At 43.1% G+C, this 22988-nt stretch overlaps 1 protein-coding gene across 2 annotated transcripts in view; it reads left to right on the forward strand.

Annotated features, from left to right (window-relative positions):
• DOCK5 (dedicator of cytokinesis 5) overlaps window positions 1–22988 on the forward strand; it is a 271512-nt gene that overhangs the window by 76921 nt on the left and 171603 nt on the right. For both annotated transcript variants that reach the window (XM_065946612.1, XM_065946611.1), the window contains exon 3: window positions 19721–19761. In XM_065946612.1, coding sequence (XP_065802684.1) covers window positions 19721–19761 — 41 coding nt within the window. The remainder of the gene's footprint in view (window positions 1–19720; window positions 19762–22988) is intronic.

Below are 22988 nucleotides of genomic sequence, written 5' to 3' on the forward strand. Positions count from 1 at the left end.
AATGGCTATTTACATAGCACTCTATTCACAGAGTAGGGCAATCATTATCCCCCCAAAGAAACCCTCTGCTCATTCATGGTTATTACCCCCCAGCTCCAGGCAACCACTAACCTAATTTCTGTCTCTCTAGGTCTGCCTGTTCTAAGACATTTCATGTAAGTGAAATCGTGTGACATGTGGTCCTTTGTGATTGGCTTCTTCTACTTAAAATAATCTTTTGGGGTCTTGTTCATGTTGTAGCATGTGTCAGTACTTTATACCTTTTTCTTTCTAAGTAATATTTATTGAATGCATAGATCACATTGTATTTATCCATTCATCAATTGACGGGCTTTTGGGTTGTTTACAGTTTTTCGTTATTATGAATATGCCCTGAACTTTTACGTTTTTGTGTAGATACATGTTTTCATTTCTCTTGGGTGTATCCCTTGGAGTGAAATTGCTGGCTCATATGTGAGAATTAGACCATAAAGAAGGCTGAGTGCTGGAGAATTGATGCTTTCTCACTGTGGTGCTGGAGAAGACTCTTGAGAGTCCCTTGGACTGCAAGGAGATCAAACCAATCTGCCCTAAGGGAAATCAACCCTAAATACTCATCAGAAGGATTGATGCTGAAACTGAAGCTCTAATACTTTGGCCACCTGATGGAAAGAGCTGACTCATTGGGAAAGACGCTGATGCTTGGGAAAGATTGAAGGCAGGAGGAGAAGGGGATGACAGAGGATGAGATGGTTGGATGGCATCGCTGATTGAATGGACATGAACATGGGCAAACTCCGGGAGATAGTGAAGGATGGGGAAACCTGGCGTGCTGCAGTCCATGGGGTTGCAAAGAGTCGGACATGACTTAGTGACTGAACAACAGCAATGGCAACTCTGTATTTAACCTTTTGGGGAACTGCCAAACTCACTGCCTGAGCTTTGGCTCTGAAACAGGACACCACAGTCCACATGAGCAAGTGTTCTGTCCCTCATCCCTTATCGTGGTTTCTCTCTGTGACCTTGTCCCCGAACATCATTTGTTACTCAAGATAAGGGAAGGGAGTGGAATTGACTGAGAAGATATATACTGCTCATCTTTCATAGACCCCCTCCATGTTGCTTTCAGAAACTTTCAGGAGACAAATCCTCAAGGACCAAAGCAAGTGTCCTCCCCTTTCTTCCTCTGTGGCACTGGCCTGCCTGCAGCAACTGGCTTGTTTTCGCTTCTTTATCCAGGCAAAAGATTTGTCAGTGAGACCACTATTCTCCATCTGAGTGTTCCTTCCTACCCCAGATCCATGAGCACGACTGAGAAAGCATTGAGACCCAGGAGAGATTTCAGCTGTGGTCATCTATTCATTCAACAGTACTCACTGAGCAAGTATTATGCTCTTATGTGCCAGTGACATTTATTGAGCACAAGAGATGATACAGCACTGTTACCCAAGTGACAAAATGGCCAGGTTCCTGCTCTCAGGGTTTTCATTCCAGGAATAGCTAAGACAAGTGAACAAAATATGAGGATAAGAACATTCAGATTCTTGTAAGTGCTATGGGGAGAAAAGGGTAGTGTTACACAGACCAGAGAGGTAAGTGAGGGTGGTGAAGAGGGAGAGAAGGACCACTTTAAAAAAAAAAGCTGTAGTTTTTTATTGGGTTATAGCCGATCAGCAATGTGATTGTTTCAGGTGAACGTGAAGGGACTCAGCCAACCATACACATGTATCCATTCTCCCCCCTGCTCCCCTCCCATCCAGGCTGCCAGATATCATTGACCAGAGTTCCCCGTGCTATACACCAGGACCTTGTGGGCTCCCCATGTTAAGTAAAGCAGTGTGTGCACAGGGCCAGTTGGGTTGGATGGTTCTGCTTCTGTCCTATCTAGGCTTGGCTGTCCCTGGGCAACGCGTCTGAGCTCTCTGCCTGTCATGGTCACTTTGTCTAAAATCGGGTCACTCTTTGAATTGAAAGTGATTAAACCAAAGTGACGTAAAAAGTCAGGTTTCTGCATCCCTTCAGCCACGAAGCCCTCCTCTTCTGTAATTAACCAGATTCCTGTCACAAGGGATTTCTTGCCCAGGGTCTGTCATTCCATCAGTAGGTATTAGTCTCCTGCCTTTGCTTCATATCCATCAGTTAACTTGTTTTTGGCTCCATAAACCACTCACACGCTGGAGAGAGAGTGTGACTGGTGTGAACAGTGGTTTCTGAGGGTAAACAGAACAAATTTGGCTCCTGTTGGAAATAACAAAATGAGATAATGTCTCAGAGGCCTTCTAATTTCTACAGAGGCAGGCATAGAGTAAAGTTTTATATGATTTCCATGTAATTTGTAAAGACCTAGAGGAGAGCCCAAATGATTGGGTTAGAATCAGAGGAAATGGGCAGTTCTGAAAAGATGAAATAAAAAGGAGCATGTGTGTGAATATCAAGAGGTTCCCAATATACCCACACTGTGTCTTGTGTGTGGAACGAGGCCAGTTTTGAAATCCTCCTTAATCAAGAATCAATACTGTATGATATGAAGAAGAATAGAAATGGATTACGACTTGGGCTATACAACTTATGAGTCTCATTTTTATAAAGCAGGCTTTTCTGAATAAGCACAGAATGCAGTATTATGACAGGTAGATAAAGTTACATGGTACTGGATTTTAGCTCCATAGCTGACAAGCCTTTCTAACAGAGGCATAAAAAAGAAGAGAGTCCATTGAAAGAGTTGATTCCAAGAAGCAGCCTAATCAGTGTCTTTATGGGAAGTGGAATTAAGAACCCTCCATTGGAAAAGGGAACCTTCCCACACTGTTGATGGAAATGTAAATTGGTACAGCCACTATGGAAAAAACTATGGAGGTTCCTCAACAAAAACAAAAATAGAGTTTCCATATGATCCAGCATTCCCACTCTTGGGCATGTATTGGGACAAAACTGTAATTCAAAAAGATACTTGCATCCCTGTGTTCATAGCAGCACTATTCACAGTAGCCAAGACATAGGAACAACCTAAATGTCCATTGACAGATGAGTGGGTAAAGAAGATGTGGTGCACATACACAATGGAATACTACTTGCCAGAGAAAAGAATGAAATAATGCCTTATAGCAACTTGGATGGACCTGGAGATTATCATATTAAGTAAGTCAGAAAGAGAAAGACAAATGCCATAGACTATTACTTATATGTGGAATGTAAAATATGACACAAATGAACCTAAGAAAAAAAAACAGACTCGCAAATATAGAGAACAGACTTGTGGTTGGAGGAGGAGGGGAGTCTGGGAGCAAGGATTGGGAGTTTGGGATTAGTAGATGCAAACTAGTGTGTATAGAAAGGATAAACAATAGGTCTTGCTGTATAGTGTGGGGAATTATATTTAATATCCGGTGATAAACTTAATGGAAAAGAATATAGTGTATAGCTTTGTATAGCAGAAATGAACACAACATTGTAAATCAACCATTCTTCCCTAAAACTTAAAAAAAAAAACCTCTCCAGTGGACCATATCGTACAGTCAGGTCTTATCAAAGTCTTTCAGAACTTCTGATTTGAACATTCGTATCATCACCTCCTCCTGCCCCGTGACTCAGCCTGGTAGTCTTGTCACCCCATATTGTTCCTTTTTTCTGTTCACTCCCTTCTCTATCTCAGTTCCTGCTGTTTGTCCAGTCATGTCCAATGACCATAAAACAAGCGAGAGAAAATCAAATGTGATTTAAAAAATCAGTCCTTAACAGCGTGTATAAAAGTTTACTGGGTATAACCTGAAATAAGGCATTTGGTGTATTTGTAACTTTCATTTCCTTTTGTTACCCTATTAGTCACAGTAATGGGAACTTCATCGTCATTCAGAATCCATAGCCCTACCATGTTCTAGTTAGAAAAACAATCACCTTTCTCGAACGTGAATGGCAGTGTGCCCAACAGCTTGGGTTTTACAACAAGGATTGCGTGCAAACATTTTGCCCCCAGCTTTGAACACAAAATAAGCCCTGTGGTGTTTTGATGAGTGTGCCGGTCACTTCCCACATCTGTTTGACCTTCACCTTAAGGCCACCTGATCAACTGCTACTCCTGGGGACGCGTGTTCCTGAGATGTGTTTTTCCATAGATGTGTGTTTGGCAGTAGGAGGGTGTTTACAAGAAAAACTAATTAAAAAGTAGAGTTGGTGAAAAGTCTCATCTCAGGTTTCATCTTCTTTTTATTGGAGTATAGTTGATTTCCAGTGTTGTGTTCACTTCTGCTGTAGAGCGAAGTGAATCAGTTACCCGTATATTAATAATATATATCCATTCTTTTTAGATTCGTTTCCCATATAGGTCATCACAGAATATCGAGTACAGTTCCCTGTGCTATATAGTATGTCCTTATTAGTTATCTATTTTATATATGCTAGTGTGTATATTGGAGAAGGCAATGGCACCCCACTCCAGTACTCTTGCCTGGAGAATCCCGTGGATGGAGGAGCCTGGCAGGCTGCAGTCCATGGGGTCGCTGAGAGTCAGACATAACGAGCGACTTCACTTTCACTTTTCACTTTCATGCATTGGAGAAGGAAATGGCAACCCACTCCAGTGGTCTTGCCTGGAGAATCCCAGGGACGGCTGGGAGTCTGTTGGGCTGCAGTCTATAGGGTTGCACAGAGTCGGACACGATTGAAGTGACTTAGCAGCAGCAGCGTGTATACTGCAGTCCCAATCTCTCAATTTATACCTCCCCTACCTCAGGTTTCGTCTTATCTAAGAGAGAATGCGTTCTCCTCTTTTTCCTTTTGAGATATATTCAAGTGTGCTTCTAAAATGCCATCTTAAAAACTTATGTTCTTAGCGTACAGGCAAATGTAGGATCAGGATGAGGACCTTTTTCTTTTTAAACATTTTCATTACTTATTTTTGGCTATGCTGAGCCTTGGCTGCTGCTCGGGGTTTTTTAAGTTGTGGCGAGCAGGGGCTGCTCGCGCTGCGGAGCCCAGGCTTCTGCTGTGGGGCATGGGCTCTCCAGGGTATCTGAGCTTCAGTGGTTGCAGTTCTCAGGCTCTAGAGCACAGACGCAGTAGTTGTGGTGCTCGGGCTTAATTGCTTCGCATCATGTGGGACCCTCCTGGATCAGGGATCAACCCTGTGTCTTCTGCATTTGATAGGTGGTAGATTCTTTACCACTGAGGCACCAGGGAAGCCCCAGAACCCTTTCTGAGTGGAGCCTTCCTCATCATGAACTGGTACTTGGTCTTGACCCCTTTGGGCAGCCGCCTGTGCGCTGAAACAGGCAGGCTCAGCCTGAAAGCAGACATGTATTAGGAGTGCTCTGGGGGAAGGTTCTTGGGAGCTTCTGGTGTCCCATAAGTTTTGGTCCCCAGGGAATCTTGGTAGGATCTAGGGGTCGAGAAGGAGGCAGAGTGATGAATAGGTTCTTTGCATCTCAGACACACCCAGTCACACTTCTGACTGTAACGTTTATCAGAAAGCGCCTTTGGCGGCTCATCCCCATTGCAACATACAGCACGTCAGACCGTCGTGGGTCTGGGTGAGACTTCGTGAAGTATTCATGGAAAGGAAAAGGCCTAGAGGAAAGTTCAAAATCGATTGAGGGCAAATTGGCATTAGGTAGTTATCTTGCTTTTATCTGGAGAGAGAAGTAAATAGATGTTTCTGCTTTGCTCATGGTAATTTGAGTAATTTATGACCTTTAAAAGCATGTTATGGAGACTTAAGCATCATAAATTTTAACTGTCTGCTAGAACCACCCCCATTTTATTCAATCCATGGAGACAAATCATTCCATAGAAAGGGATGTTACAGCACAAAACAGAAGACTCACAGACTTAGAAAACAGACTCCGGCTGCTGGGGGTCAGGATGGGGGAAGGGATAGTTAGGGAGTTTGCGACAAAATGTACACACTGCTTTATTTAAAACAGATAACCAACAAGGACCTGCTGTCCAGCACAGGGAACTCTGCCCTGTGTTACGTGGCAGCCTGGATGGGAGGGGAGTTTGGGGGAGAATGGATTCGTGTATATGTGTAGCTGAGTCCCTTTGCTCTCCACCTGAAACTATCACAACAAAGTTAATCGGCTATACCCCCAATACAAAATAAAAAGTTAAAAAAACCCAGAAGTGTTATAAGAGTGGAAACCCCAGTACCTATGAAACTTATGTGCCCCAAAATAGTATTCACTGTACCTAGCAATAGCAGGAGAACATCAGTTCTTTTCCTGGCCTCCTCCATGTATAATTCAGGCTACAAGTAGGGATGGACAAGGCAAGACAGGATAATCTTGTTACAGATTATTCATCTAACCCTCATATTCTGTGTAGGCGTCCTCCATGATTGTCTTTGAACAAGAGTATTAAGTGTGTGCGCATTTATCTTTGACAGTAGAAGTAGATCTTATTTTCTCTGAACGGGGGTATAGTTGCTTAACAATGTTGTGTGGTCTCTCCTGTACAACGGTGCGTCAGCTGTGCGTACACTTACATCCTCTTGCTCTCGAGCCTCCCTCACCCCCCTCCCACGCCTGGAGATCGTCACAGAGCAGGGAGCTGAGCTCCCCATGCCGTACGGCAGCCTCCCGCTCGCTATCCACTTCACACGTGGCAGTGTGTGTATGTCAGTGCTCCGTCCCCGTCCATCCCACCCCACCCTCCCTGTTTCCCTCCACCTGTGGGTCTATTCCTGCGCTGCAGATCCGTTTGTCTGTCCTTTTTCTAGACTCCACACATGTGCATTCATATACGGTATTTGTTTTTCTCTTTCTGACTGACTTCATTATGTATGACAGACTCTATGTCCATGCACATCTCTACAAAGCACCCAATTTCGTTCCTTTTTATGGCTGAGTAACATGGCTCAGGCAATAAAGAATCTATCTGCAATGCAGGAGACCTACGTTCTACCCCTGGGTCGAGAAGATTCTCTGGATAAGGGAATGGCTGCCCACTCCAGTATTCTTGCCTGGAGAATTCCATGGACAGAGGAGCCTAGCAGGATACAGTCTTTGGGGACGCAAAAGAGTTGAATAAGCGGGATACAGTCTTTGGAGACGCTAAAGAGTTGAACAAGTGGGATACAGTCTTTGGGGACGCTGAAGAGTTGAACACTCTCAGTTTTCAGTGTTGCCAAATAGATTTTAAAATGTCTGTAACTAGCAATTTAGTTCATCTTCTAAGTGGCAGAAGCAGTGAACACTAAATTCCTGACTTTGAGTGCTTGTTTACTTTTCACCATGCAGGACTAAGTGTCTGTTACTATCACTGGAATTAAAGGATATGGGTCGGGAAGACTTTTTCTTCTTTAAATGTCTTCCTGGCAGATTCATTGCCCACTGAGTGTTCAACCAGGTCTTAGAGTCACCTAGTCTGGTGACCTCTGAGTTCCTCTGGGGCTGTATTCAGTCTCTGCTCAGGCCCTCGGTGTTCAGCACTGTGTTGTTTGGTTATTCTAGCCACTTGTCATATGGTTTTTCTATCACCCAAGTTGTCTCTTCTATTTTTTCTTGTTCTTTCCCTTAAGTCATGTTTTCTACTCTTTTCTTGGAGGAGGGAATTACTCTGTTGGAGAATAAAAGTGTGCATTCTTATCCGCCCTCAGGGTGAAGCTTCTCCCAGCATGATTCCAGCATCTATATCGTTGCTGATAAGTGCTCAGTCCTGTTTAACTCTTTGCAGCCCCATGGACCGTAGCCCACATGGCTTCTCTGTCCGTGGGATTCCCCAGGCAAGAATATTGGAGTGAGTTGCCATTTCCTTCTCCAGGGGACCTTCTTAGCTCAGGGATCAGTTGCCAGTAATTTAATAATTTAGAGAGGTTCTGCTCCTCCTTGCAGGGAGCACAGATGCACACCTCAGAAATCAAGTGAATGAGAGCCCCATATATAGTCCCCTACGGTCATTAGCATAGGAAGCGGATGGTGGCCCTGAGTGAAGAAGTGGATCCCTCTGTTATGTCCTTGGGTTCTCACTGCTCCAGCTTTGGCGTTTTCCCCTCCTCTCTATGCCAGGCATTGAGCGAAGGGCTTTCATACACTGCATCGCAGTTCTAACAGTCCTGGGAGATCAGAGTTACTGATGCCTGTTCAATCAATGTGAATATCAAGACATTGAAGGCATTCACAAAGCTGTGAAATGGCAGAGATCTCATTCTCACCAGGGGCCCCTGGAATCCAAGGAAGAGCATTCTTCACTTTCCAGGGCCTTTGGGGAAACAGCATCTGATTTGAACATAAGGTATAATTTTCCACAGAGGGTGAGGTTCTTTTGCTGTTTGAATGACAGTCAGATGAGTTGCCCACCACCCCAAACGTATCAAGGGGAGCTCTCTCTGGACTTCTCTCCCTCTGTGGCTCTTCCATGCAAACCTGTCCCTCTGGCCGGTGGTCTCCTGCCTGCCCCCAGACCCACTTCAGCCTCGGTGCAGGGTGCTAATCAGCCGTCCACACCCCTCCTCCCCGGCCTGTTTGCAGCAGCTGGCTTCCTCCAAGTGGGTGGGCGTGTCTGTTCTTCGGGAGCCTAGCAGAATCGTCTCCCCCTACGTCCAGAGAAATTGGTCCCCCTCCTGCAGCCCACATACTCCGGGGAAGAATGACTGAGGTGGTGGGCAGTCGTCAAGGACAGTGTGTCCAAGCCCCTCAGGTGTGGTACGTGGGTCGGGAAGGACCGGACAAGCAGAGAGGTCTCTGCAGGGGTCTCTGACACCCACCAGCCTGTGGCAGTCTCTCGCTCACTGTGTGTCTGTGGATGTGTGGCTCAGGTCCTGGGCTGTGCCCTCCAGCTGAGTTAGTGAAGGGGGCACATGGGTCAGATTCAGCCATCTTTGGCTCTGACACTCTGGGAACGTCCCGCGTGGTTTGTATTTCAGCTCTTCTGATGTTTTGCCACCAGGACATTAAAAACAAATTAATTATTATGGTTGCACGAGGTCTTCGTTGCTGCTCACAAGTTTTCTCTGGTTGCGGCCAGCAGAGGCAAGTCTTTGTTGCGGCACCTGAGTTGCTCGTTGCAGTGGTTTTTCTTACTACAGAGCATAGTCCCAGTAGCTGTGGCTCATGGGCTTAGTTGTTCCCTGGCTTGTGGGATCTTCCATGACCAGGGATTGAACCTGTGTCCCCTGCATCGGCGGGTGGATTCTTCATCACCGGACTGCCAGGGACATCACACCAGGACTCAGTGTTGTCACCAGTCTTGGGTTCCACCTCAGCACTGTTGGTCTTTTCACACCTTTGGTAGTGTCTTTTCACCCCTGGCTCTCTGGGTCCACAAACTAAGGACCCTTGGTTCACAGCATTATAGCCTTGCTTGTTCATTTTTAGGAGGCGTTCCATTGAGGAATTTAGAGCAGGTTTCTAGGAGATCAGGCTGAAGGGAGCTTAGGTTCAGCACTGGGTCACACTGCAGGGCTTTCCTCACATCACCTGACTTGTCCTCCTTGCGAAGGCTCACGTATTTTCAACACCTCTGCCCGGGATCAGGTTCCTGTCTTACGGGAGCCTCTGGTCCCCTTCAGAAAGGAAGGCAGCCTTCACCTCTCACGTCTCATCCCAATGTCCTTCTCAGGAGGCAGTGGTGGTTTCATTGAAAAAGCAGTCTGCACTGGAGTTCCAGAATTCTTTCCATTGACAGATGGATGGATAAGGAAGTTGTGGTATGCATATACAACAGAATATTACTCAGCCATAAAAGGACGAAACTGACATTTGCAGAGATGTGGGTGGACTTAGCCTGTCATGAATGAAGTGAGTTAGAGAGAAACAATTATCATATATTAACATATGTATGTGTGGGATCTAGGAAAATGGTCCTGGTGAACCTATTTGTAGGGAAGGAATAGACATGGACACAGGACCTGAGGGGAGAGTGGGACGAACTGGGAGAGTAACCCTGACATATACACACCCCCACGTGTAAAGTAGCTAGCTAGTGGTAGCCTGACGTATAGCACAGATAGTGCTCTGTGATAACCTAGAGGGATGCAGTGAGGGCTGGGGTGGGAGGGAGGCTCAAGAGGGAGGGGATACATGTATACACATAGCTGATTCATGTTGTTATACCGCATAAACTGACACAACTTTGTAAAGCGATTATCTTTCAGTTTAAAAAAGCAGTCTGCACTGAAATTCCAGAAATCCTGGTTGACTAGGCGTGCAAGTTTATTATGACTTCACCCTCCCCTGTCACCTTCTGTTCTACTAGTAATTAGATTAGAAATTCTTCCAGATCAGGAGTGAGTGTTATTGGAGTCCCAAATTCCTGAATCAGCATCCCTCACCCCCAGAACCTAGCATTGTTCCTTGTAAAAGCAGGCCTTCTTCAGTATATCCCGTTTGATGAAGTGATGCCTCATTCACAAACCTATATTCCTTTCTCTTCCATTTTGCAAATATCGGTGCTGATGATAACAAAATCAATCTAAGAGAAAGTTCCAGCAAGTTCATTGCTACTACAGAGGAAACTGCATGTGGCATCCATTTATTTCAGCTTGCTTGAACTGTTTGGGTAAGTTACATAAAATTCCACCACAGAAGAGTGGAATTAGTGCCAGGAGCCAGAAGGACAAACAACTGTCAGAATTACCTTGCTTTAGAAAACAAAGAAAAGGCCACTTCTAGCATATTGCACGGGAATGGGCAAACCAAAGTGAACACGTTGATCAGACTGGAGGAGATCTTTTCCCTTCCTCTCGCTGAGCTTCAGAGGGTCTGTGAGTTGCAGACAGAGTGCCCAGTTTTGCAGGAGACATTTGGGTATGTCACCTCTCCGGTCTGTCGGCTGTAACTTGAATCTGCTCCTTCCGTGGGTCCACCGCCTGGACCAGGTTCCTGCATCTGTCTAAGGAGGTGTGTGCTCTTGGAAAGAAGTCGTGTCATCACCATGTTTTGTGGGCAACCAGAGCAAACCTCTGTTAGCTGTGGAGTTGAGTTTTATGAGGGGAGGAGAAAAGAATGTTTTGGTGAAAGGATGTTTGAGACATCAAAGCCTTCCTCCCTTGAAATGAATAGTTGACCCATTGGAGTCTGGCAGAGCTGATGAGCACAGAACCAGGGTGGAGACCTAGGCCTTTGGGTTTCAGTGAGTCTTTCTCGTAAGAAGTGGTGTCTCTTCTGTCCCTGGCCTCCCAGGCAGGTGCTCGGGCCCCACCCTGCTCTGCCACTAGGTACGGGATCTCGGAGAGAAGAGAAGGCTGTCTCAGATCTTGCAGTCAGTCTTGCCCCAGAGGAGCAGATTTAGGAGGTCCTCCATCAGTCTGTTCTATCTGTGGCCATTAACTCTAAGAATTCTCTTTCTCATTAATATATTCATCCGAAATGTATTGAGTGTCTGCTGTGTTCCAGGTACCACAAAGACAACTCTTTCTTGTTCATTCAAGAAACAAAAGACGGAACAAAAGACCGCCATCTTTCTTTTCTGCTGACTTGCTGCGCTTGTGTCTGTGGGGTTTATATTGAGAGGACTCTGTGGCCAAGCTCCCACCCACCCTGCACCCCCCACTCCTGCTAGGAGCAGTGAGGGGGCAGTGAGCTATGAAGTGTGCCCTAGGAAGCCCATGTTCAGATCCTCATCTTAGCTAGTAAGTCACTGCTTGACTCTGGACAACCTTTTGAGTTCCTTGCCTGAGTTTCCTCTTTTTCGAAGTGATGCTGTTAAATTTCTGTGAACTTAGTTCTTTGGAGCTCAGACTTCCAGCAGTTACTGCACATGCCTGACCTGGATGACTGATTGTCTCACAAAACGATACGGAAGAATAGAATTGCCTCTGACTGTCTTTGCATCCTTTTGCTGTCTGCCTTTGAATTTAGTTTCAGAAGCCCCACTGAGACGGTCCTTGCATTCAGAAAGTGGACTTCCTGAACCCCAGTGGCTCTGGGCTGCCTTCAGACAAAAGATGTAGCAACGAAGTCCAGTAGAGTTTTGCCCCGCTTCCCAGCTTCCCTCTGGGGGGGCCCTCAGGCTTGTCTCTGAGGTACACTCACTGGGAACGGGAGGACAGGCCGCGGCCGTGGAAACCTGAGAGGCTCACCTGGAACCTTCGACCTTGGCCTACTTAACTCTGCTTCACCCAGCGAGCTACCAGGCCAGTGGCACGTAAGCAAAAACCAAGAGGATGTAGCCCCGGCTCTTCCTCCGTCAGGGTGGCCTAGCCGTGTAAGGCACAGACTAGAATCCTCTGAAGGTGTGGGTTCAAATCCCACTCCTGACCAGCCAGGCTTTGGGCTTCCCTCGTGGCTCAGCAGAAAAGAATCTGCCTACAATGCAGGAGACCTGGGTTTGATCCCTGGGTTGGGAAGATTCCCTAGAGAAGGGAATGGCAACCCACTCCAGTATTCTTGCCTGGAGAATCCCACAGACAGAGGAGCCTGGCAGGCTACACTGCCCAAAGAAGGTGCATAGAAACCATGGCTCCCTATCTCTTTCTTGCCTTTAATTCCTGGGAAGGTCAAAAATTATGATTGTACAACAGTGTGAATGTACTTAATGCCAATGAACTGTGTACTTTCAAATAGTTAAAATGTTATAATTCATGTTATGTATATTTTACTACAATAAAAATAATTTATTGATGGAGGGAGCAGAGAGGAAACAGATTTATTCTGGGACTGCAAAATGAGAGATTTTACAAAATGCTTCATGCCTTACACATGTAAATGATGCTTTTATGGTTCAAAAAAAAATCTTCCAGTCAGTAACTGCCTTTAGCATATTCATAACCCTGCCTTTGTGTGCCAAGTGTCTCCAAGCATTACCATTAAAGGACCTTTTGTATTTCATTATTTGTTTACAGTCTATTTCCTTCCTCCTTGAAGACAGTGTCTGGCATGCTAGGGTTGAATAAGTGTTTTATGTATAATAAATGAATGACCACATTAGCAATGTGAATCCTCAGCAGAGAGAATTTTCTGTCCATGCATGCTGAAGTAACCCACCTCCACTTGTCACTTTTTTTTTGTTTAAATTGAAGTATAGTTGATTTACAGTGTTGTGTTAGCTTCAAGTATACAGCAGAGTGATTCAGTTAGAAAAAATCCATGTATATTTACTGTTTTTCACATTCTTTTTCATTTTTAGGTTATTGTAAAATATTGAATATAGTCCCCTGTTCTAGACAATAGGTCCTTGTTTGTTATCTATTTTATGTGTGGTGGTGGTGGTGGTGGTGGTGGTGGTGGTTTAGTTGCTAAGTTGTGTCCGACTCTTGCGATCCCATTCGCCTGTCAGGCTCCTCTGTCCATGGGATTCTCCAGGCAAGAGTACTGGCATGGGTTTCCATTTCCTTCTCCAGGGGATCTTCCTGACCCAGGAATCAAACCTGTGTCTCCTGCATTGCAGGCAGATGATTTACCAACTGAGCTATGAGGTGTAGTAGTGTGTAATGTTAATCCCTAACTCCTACTGATTTATCCCTCCTTCCTACCTTTCCCCTTTGGTAAACATAAATTTGTTTTCTAAATCTGTGAGTCTGTTCCTGTTTTTATAAATAAGTTCACTTGCATCATTTTTTAGACTCCACATGTTTATTTGGGATTTCTTGGTGACTCAGACCATAAAGAATCTACCCTCAGTGCTGGAGACCCAGGTTTGATCCCTGGGTCAGGAGGATCCCCTGGAGAAAGGAATGGCTACCCACTCCAGTATTTTTGCCTGGAGAATCCCATGGGCAGAGGAAGCTGGCAGGCTACAGTCTATGGTGTTGCAGAGTTGGATACAGTTGATCAACTAATACCATTTATAAGTAATGTCATATATTTATCTTTCTCTGACTTCACTTAGTATGATCTCTGGGTCCACTCATGTTGCTACAAGTGGCTTTATTTCATTCTTTATTATGGCTGAGTAATATTCCACTGTCTATATAAACCACATCATCTTTATCCATTCATTTGTTGATAGACACTTAGGTTGCTTCCATGTCTTGGCTGTTCTGAATAGTGTGGCAGTGAATGTTAGGGGACATTGTCACTCTTTCTCTAATAACTTTTAGCCCTTTATGAAATGACTTTTTTCATATCCTTGTGTGTTCACATGTTTGTTTCTCTCTTCCCCATTTAAAAATGAGACCAGATAGGACAAAGATGTTATGGGTCTTGCTCTCCTAAGCATCTTTTTGTTGAATGAGTAAATGAATCTCCAATCTGGGATTGAATTTTTGGAAATAGCAGTACTCATTCAGAATCAGTTTCAGAGCCCCAAACAAGGAAGATGAACGATATCATTGGAGAGACACAATACAAAGTAAAAACAATGGAGAAATTGGAGTAAAAACTCTGATTTTTCACATGTGGCTGAAGCTGGTTTCAAGGTACTTTCCAACAAAAATGTTCAGCGATACTTGAGCAGTGCCTTTATTGTTGAATTCTGTGTCACTTTGAGGTGGATACTTCGTAATGTTCCTTTGATCAGTTCAGTTCAGTTGCTCAGTCATGTCCGACTCTTTGCAACCCCATGGACTGCAGCACACCAGGCTTCCCTGTCCATCACCAGCTCCTGGAGCTTACTCAAATTCATGTCCATCGAGTTGGTGATGCCATCCAACCATCTCATCCTCTGTTGTCCCCTTCTCCTCCCGCCTTTGATCTTTCCCAGCATCAGAGTCTTTTCCAAGGAATCAGATCTTTGCATTAGGTGGCTAAAGTATTGGAGTTTCAGATTCAGCATCAGTCCTTCCAGTGAATATTCAGCACTGATTTCCTTTAGGATTGACTGGTTGGATCTCCTTGCAGTCCAGTGAACTCTCAAGAGTCTTCTCCAACACTGCAGTTCAAAAGCATCAATTCTTCAGTGCTAAACTTTCTTTATAGTCCAACTCTCACATCCATACACGACTACTGGAAAGCCATAGCTTTGACTAAATGGACCTATGTCAGCAAAGTAATGTCTCTGCTTTTTAATATGCTGTCTAGGTTGGCTGTGGACAAGGAAATGGCAACCCACTCCAGTACTCTTGCCTGGAAAATCCCATGGATGGAGGACCCTGGTGGGCTACAGTCCATGGGGTCTCAAAGAGTTGGACATGACCGAGCGACCTCACTTTCACTTTCCCATAGGCTGACATCTCCTCTTTGGTTTCTGCTTCTGCCTGGATTTCTACTTTTTGTGATAATATTCTGAAGGCAAGCTCATGGATTCCACATACTTAGGTTGGTCATAGCTTTTCTTCCAAGGAGCAAGCATCTTTTAATTTCATGGCTGCAGTCACCATCTGCAGTGATTTTGGAGCCCCCAAAAATAAAGTCTGACACTGTTTCCACATCTGTTTGCCATGAAGTGACAGGACCGAATGCCGTGATCTTAGTTTTCTGAATGTTGAGTTTTAAGCCAACTTTTCCACTCTCCTCTTTTACTCTCATCAAGAGGCTCTTTAGTTCTTCTTTGCTTTGTGCCAAAAGGGTGGTGTCATCTGCATATCTGAGGTTATTTATATTTCTCCTGGAAATGTTGATTCCAGCTTGTGCTTCATCCAAACCGGCATTTCGCATGCTGTACTCTGCACAGAAGTTAAATAAGCAGGGTGACAACATACAGCCTTGACGTACTCTTTTCCCAATTTGGAACCAGTCCGTTGTTGCATGTCCGTTTCTAACTGTTGTTTCTTGACCTGCATACAGATTTCTCAGGAGGCAGGTCAGGTGGTCTGGGATTCCCATCTCTTGAAGAATTTTCCAGAGTTTGTTGTGATCCACACTGTCAAAGGCTTAGGCTTAGTCAATAAAGCAGTAGTAGATGTTTTTCTGAAACTCTCTTCCTTTTTTGATGATCCAACAGATGTTGGCAATTTGATCTCTGGTTCCTCTGCCTTTTCTAAATCCAGTTTGAACATCTGGAAGTACGGTTCACGTACTGTTGAAGCCTGGCTTGGAGAATTTTGAGCATTACTTAGCCTAGCATGTGAGATGAGTGCAATTGTGAGGTAGTTTGGACATTCGTTGGCATTGCCTTTCTTTGAGATTGAAATGAAATGACCTTTTCTGGTTCCATGGCCACTGCTGAATTTTCCAGATTTGCTGACACATTCAGTGCAGCCCTTTATAGCATCATCTTTTAGGATGTGAAATAGCTCAACTGGAATTCCATCACCTCCACTAGCTTTGTTTGTAGCTTTTTGTTCCTTTGATAAGTTTACATTTTTTAATGTTTTTAGAAATTGCAGTGCAATGTATATACAGTGAAATACACTCATCTTAGGTACAATTCAAGTAATTTAGACAGATTGAGTGCACAACATGTGCCTGATGCTCCAGTCAAGATACAGAGCACTCCCCATGCTCCAGAAAGTTCCATCACCTTCTTCTGTGCAATTTCCACTTTCAAAAACAAAAAACAACTGTTCTAATTTAGATCACCATGGATTAATTAGTTTGTCTGCCCTTCAGCTTTATGTAAATGGAATTATGCATGTCTGTTTTGTTTAGTTTCTTTCCTTCTGCATGTTTTTTAGGTTCACCCATGATGTTGTATATAGCTGTAGTTCATTCCATTTTATCATGTCCCATGTTGCTAATTATTTTCTGCCATGTGCTCTCCTTGAGTGCTTTTACCTAGCTCTGTCATCCTTTGAGATCATCATATATATCATATTTTATGTTAGAGTGTAATCTTTGTAATAGCTCTTGTTCTCCACTCCACCATGGTATCTAAACTAGTGCTTAATAAATATTTATTGAATGGTTGTATGTAGAGGGGGTGAAGAGCCGAGTAAGGGACCTGACCTATGGGAGCCAGAAAGTGGGCAGTGGCCAGAGAAGCATTTGGACAGGTGAGGCGAAATGGAGCAGGTGATGATGGAATCTTGGCTAATAGAGATTATCTGAGAAACCAGCTTAAGTGACTTTGACGATAGTATTAGGGACTCTCTGATATTTTTTAATTGGAGGGGACAGTTTTATTCTGGATTGGGTCAGCCCCAGGAAAATAGAAATGGCTCTTTTCCCAAACGGATCAACTTTTCGCATAGAATCACTTTTTTTTTTTTTTTTCTGCACTGTGGCTTGTAGGATCTTAGCTCCCCAACCAGGGATTGAACCCAGACCTCGTCAGTGAAAGTGTGGAGTCCTAACCACTGTACTGCCAGGGAAGTCCCTGCAGAGAATCACTTTTGAAGTTCCCCATGGTTGCCAGAAGCTTGCTTTTTGAGATTGTCATTTCACCTAAAATAAAAGTGAGATTGTCTTTTCACCTAAACCTCTGGACTTACCATGCCTCCACCATTCCCTTCATTTTTTAAGACAGCAACTGAGATTCCAACCAGTTCACACGACTTATTGATTATGGCTGCTTGTTGATAACGCTTTCATCAGGCCAGTAGCGCACTGTATTTAACTGTAATAATCTTGCTTTAGGTGTTGGCATTAATTGGAAATTCATGTTCTCGCTTGTATCACAACTCTGGTTTGTAATGTGGAAGTGAGCAAGTGTACTCTTGGACTATCACCGTATCCCTTGGATTTATTAGCAGCTGAATTTATTAAGTCCTCAGCATGTATGATGAAAACTCCAGAAACAGACAGTGTTCTGCCGGTACCCAATTCCATGGAATGTGAGTGTTCAGTTTTGCAGAATTGAGCATGGTGATCTTGAGCCTTTAGAGGGAGTTGCACACACACCACAGTTGTAGAGAAGACTTTGTTGTTGTTGGGTCACTAAGTCATGTCCGACTCTGCGATCGCATGGACTGTAGCCTGCCAGGCTCCAGTGTCCATGGGATTTTTCAGGCAAGAGTGGGTTGCCATTTCCTAGAGAAGGCTTAGGAGGTTTAAAAAAAAAAATTTCTCTGATGGATAGCTGTGCAAAAACACCGTTTACAAAAGTATTGGTAAGTTCCCCTCTGAAAGTGAACCTAGTCTGTGGTACAATATCTTTGTTTTATGGGACATAAAGAGATGAAAACTGCTTGGAAGAGACTAAAGTCTTGTTTCCATGTCTTGGCTATTGTAAGTATAGTCAATATCCTATAATAAACTATAATGGAAAGGAATATTAGAACATATACACACAGATACACATATATAAATGTATACATAACTACATCACTTTGTTGTACACCAGAAATTAACACATTGTAAACCAACTACACTTCAAAAAAATTTTTTTTAATTTCATGCATCTGCTAATAGAACTCTTCTATAATTTGTTCTATATAAACTCATCCAACACTGGACACAAACTATTTTGGATATATTAGGAAGCTGAATTTACCTTCTTGAAGCATAGAGTTATTAATATTTTCACAAATTTTAAACTGTCAGCATTCAAAAGTGTTAAGGATTTTCTTGTTTTTAACTGGTTAGCATGGGGTATTATGCTGTGGACTGGTTATAGATTTGCATCAAAGCCCATGATTGACAAAAAAATATCTGAACAGGGAACACCACTCCTAATTAAAGATACCAGTCCACAGCATACTATCTTATGTTATTTCTGACTTCACGTAGTTCGATAATCTCTAGGTCCATCCATTGCTGCTTTATGACTGGGTGGCATTCTGTTCTGTATATGAAGCCATTTGCTTTTATCCACTCATTTGTCGATGGATATTTAGGTTACTTCCATGTCTTTGCTATTGTAAGCAGCGCTGCTGTGAACACTGGAGTGCATGTGTGTATTCCAATTATGATTTTGTCCAGAAACAGTATGCCTGAAGTTTCCATTGTGGCTGGCCCGTACTCATTGTGTGTTTATGGCTGCTTTATACATCTGGACTGCTGACAGGGTTCACTTAGGCAGAATAACCACTCTAATGCCTCATGGTTATAGGGAATGAGCAAAATTATCAGTGAATTACCTATATTAGGTCTTCAATAAATATTCATTATCCAGTATCTATTTATGGATAGATTAAATTGTATACTCTCTTTATAAGATAGAGGGTGGGAAAACATCCATAGGAATATGTGTATCGATTGGAATTTTTAGAAGGAAGTTAAAAACTTTACTTAAAGCCTTGTTAAGCAAACACATAAAATCTTTTTATGTAGAGGAGTATTGCAGCATTGCCAAGAATTGTTTAAAATGTTGTTTTATTTGTTTCAGTTTGTTTTTAGGTGTAAATATACATAAGGTTTGATATATACATACATTTTTGTATATATATATATATATATAAGGTATAGGTGTATACATACATACATACACACACACACACACACACACACATATATATATATATATATATATATAGGTTTGCTACTCTGATTTAAAATTGTTCCAGAATATTGGTTCTTATCCTGGGAGAGAGGGGCATGGGGGTGGGAGAGAAAGCAAGAAGGAGAGAATATATATAAATTACTTTAAAATATCTATTTTAGTAGTATAAGGTAACTCACAGAATGTATATAAATGGATGAAAGTTCATGTTCATTCATGCAAAAGCATTTAATGAATGACTGGAAGGGATTAAGGTGTTAGGAGACTGAGCTGTCTTCCATCTTGTTATTTATTTATTTGGTCCTTTCTCCAAAGGAGAAGTGATGAGGCGTGATTCTAAGTGAGTTTTAAATCCTTTAGTTATCAAGACAATGCAGCTCTGAAATAAATCTAGATTTTTACTGTATAATAAATGAAAATGTTCATGTTTTCTGCTAGAGGTATCCTGGACTCCATGTCCACACCCAAACCATGGGCTTCGCTGGTGGCTCAGATGGTAAAGAATCTGCCTGCAATTCAGGAGACCCGGGTTATGAGGATGTATGTTGCTAATGTCTGTGTGTTGTCCCAGATAACATACTTGATTCTGTCTTCTCTTCTTCCCTGACAGGTTGGTACAGAGGATACACTCTCCAAAATAAATCTAAAAAGGTATGGCTTATGGTTCAGTGTTCTACTTAGAAATCTACTGTCTGCCAGTCTTGTGTTGTCTGATCTGATCCCATTATCTGCTGTCTGTGGACCCAGTTTGCTTTCTCTTTGACGGCTGTTCTCTAGATTCAAAAGCAAATTGTCTGACCTCACTGTTCAGGTAAAACAGTCCAATTCCCATGGCTGTATTTCCCACCAGTCAACTCAAGGATAAAAGCTGGAGGTGAATTTGACACCCCGGGTAGGGCCTCTGCAGGCTTTCTAGTCTCTTGAGCTGAGCAATGTGGTCATCTAGGGATGTTGCTCTGTATCAGAGGAGGGGGGACTTCTCTGTTTATCCTTTAGTTCCAGTGCTGAAATCCCATAGCCACAGGGTCTCCCCATTTCCACGTGACTCTTTCCTTTTTTATAAAATGGAAAACCAGAATAGTAGGTTTTTATTGGCGCGAGCACACCGTTGGAGTGTGGGATCTTAGTTCCCTGACCAGGGATTGACTCTTCGCCCCCTGCATTGGGAGTGAAGCGTCTTAACCACTGGATCACCAGAAAAGTCCTGAGTCCTAGTTTTCCAACTGTGAAACTCACACGAAATCAACAGAGTGGTTTAGAACCAAAATCTTTTTACAACTCAGACTGAAAAATAGAAAATGGAATGCCGTGGTAAGTCACGTTTCAGGAAACTTTTGTGTTAGGTGTAAAGTTTACAGTATTTTGTCTATTTTTAATTATGTTTTATGACAGTCATGCTGGGTTGCTGTCCCATGATGGGCAAAGAATTTGAAAAACACTGGCCCTCGTGGGTTTCTTTCCCCAGTGCCAAAGCTGCTAATAGTCAAGCTAAAGAAAACCTGTGAGTTAGGTTAATACCCTCTCAGTTTATTTCAGGTCAGGTCAGCACTTTTTCTGTGACACTGCAGACTGGCACTGCATAGCCTGTCAGCACTTTCTTTTGAAAAGAACAGTGTTGATGGGGCCATGCTATTTCACAATTAGTTCCCATCCAAAAGAGTGCATTAGGAAGGGTGAGAGGAACATTTCAGAATCGATCAAGAACTCAATAAAAGGAAAAAACACAAACCCACTGGTTTTACTTTCCAAATACAGCACCAGACAAAAGAGATGCTCGCACACAAGTCTCAGAGAGGCTGTGGGCTGGGAGGTTGGGACTGACTTACATGCACTACTGTGTATAAAATAGGGAACTAGTGAGCACCGACTGTATACACAGGGAGCGACTCAGTGCTCCAGAGTGGTAAGGAAATCCATGAAAGAGGGGATGTGTGCAAACATATCACTGGTTCACTTTGATATACATCAGAAACAACCCACCATTGTAAAGCAACGATGCTCCAATAAAAACTCATTTTATAAAGGTGGGCCCAGAAAAACACCTTTCTAGAAGGTATAGGCCGTTTAAAACCGTGACTGCCCTAGTTAAGCTTTCTGTATTGTTGATGCTCAACCAGCAGTCAGTATTTGCACATGTGTATGTACACATACACAGTTTATTAACTCTGACTATTTAATAATCTACCAAAATAAAGGAGTGTTTGCTTTTAATGTGGTTATCCACTCCCACAGTTTGAGTCCTTTAATCCCTCCCTAAAATTCTGATGCTGAATTTTTATACCCACAGTTAGATGCTTGTGCCTCTGGGTCTTCATTAAGTATAGTGAAAATAACGATAAATCATTTGATTAAAGGAGTAAACTCTTGCTGACTTTAGTTTCCCTGGGCCTTCATATAAGGACCCAAGACAGCAGATGTTCTGGTGTGAATGAGAGCATGTTAGGACCAGAGCAAAAGACTTTCTTCTAGTGCGCTTGTTAACAAGGGAACCTAGTTTACAGCCACTTCTGCTTCTTGATTTCGGTTGAACCCTATTAGTGTTTATTTTACTCACAATTATGGAAGTGGTTGTTATTTTTCATGCTTCCCTGTGGCTCAGTGGTAAAGAATCCACCTGCCAGTGCAGGAGCTGCAGGAGACGTGGGTTCAATCCCCGGGTCAGGAAGATCCCCTGGAGGAGGGCCTGGCAACCCACTCCAGTATTCTTGCCTGGAGAATCCCATGAACAGAGGAGCCTGGTAGGTTACAGTCCACGGGGTCACAAAAAGTTGGACACGACTGAGCATAAGCACAAGTTATTTTTCAAAGCAGGATTAGAGTGAATAATTTTGAAGTTCTAAATTTCAAGTGCAGGAATACTTAACGTCACTTAATCACCAATCTTTTTTTTAAATTCAATTTTAAAACATAAAAAGCCACTCGGATAAGATCATACAAATTTTTAAGACCAAACAGAATTTTATATTTTTAATCGATGCAGGTGAATTCTGTTGAAACAAGGTCCCAGACCACAGTTTTTCCTTTCAGTGTCTGCAGTCTGTAAGACTCTCTCTGGAGCATCTCTAAGGCATCTTATGATGTCCTAATACACCAGAATCCATCTGTTGTCTGCTTTGGGAAGTTGATGGGGTGCTTCACTAGGATCTAAATGACAAAGTCTCAATGTGTTTTTAAATTTTTTGTGTTCATTTTCTTAAAACCCTGTCAAACTTCCAGTCTCACTCTTGAGAAGAATTATTTCAGTAAGAGCTTTTCTCAGTTCTTGATAATTAAACTTTGTAATTCAGTGAAATAACAAGACAAACAAAGGCCATTCATTTACTTGTTGACTTACAAGTTGAAATATCTTTCTGGTAGATCCAGGCAAAACAGAGAATTCAAAGTCAGCTGTCGTGAATTCTGCTCAACTTTGCCACGCCTTCATTAAGCAGTCCAGCCTAGTTGGAATGCTGTCCTAATGCGCTCTCCTTGTTTGTCAGTCTTTAGGGGAAGAGCTATTTGAAAAGCCTATTGTTTTCAGTGGAAATTTCTGGTGTTATTTACAAGCAGACTTAATCGGTTAGAGTGGTGATAAAACAAGCTAGTGGTTTTGCAAATGGAAGAAGCCAAGAGATTTGCAGAAACTGGTTATTGATCCTGGCAGGATTGTGGAAGCAAGGATAAGGGTAATATCTAGAAAATCATTAGTTCTTTTTTTTTTTAAACGCAAGTGGATAGGTTGCCCTGAGAAAGCAAAAACAAAATGGAGAGAGGCTGGAAATCAGAAATATATTACCTAGGTTTATTCTGGCTTTCTCTGTGTCAGAATGGCATCAGAAAATGCCTACAGGGACTTCCCTGTGGTCGAGTGGGGACATAGATTCCATCCCTGGTCAGGA

The sequence above is a fragment of the Muntiacus reevesi genome, chromosome 10 (assembly GCF_963930625.1).
Source record: "Muntiacus reevesi chromosome 10, mMunRee1.1, whole genome shotgun sequence".
Classification (NCBI taxonomy): domain Eukaryota; kingdom Metazoa; phylum Chordata; class Mammalia; order Artiodactyla; family Cervidae; genus Muntiacus; species Muntiacus reevesi.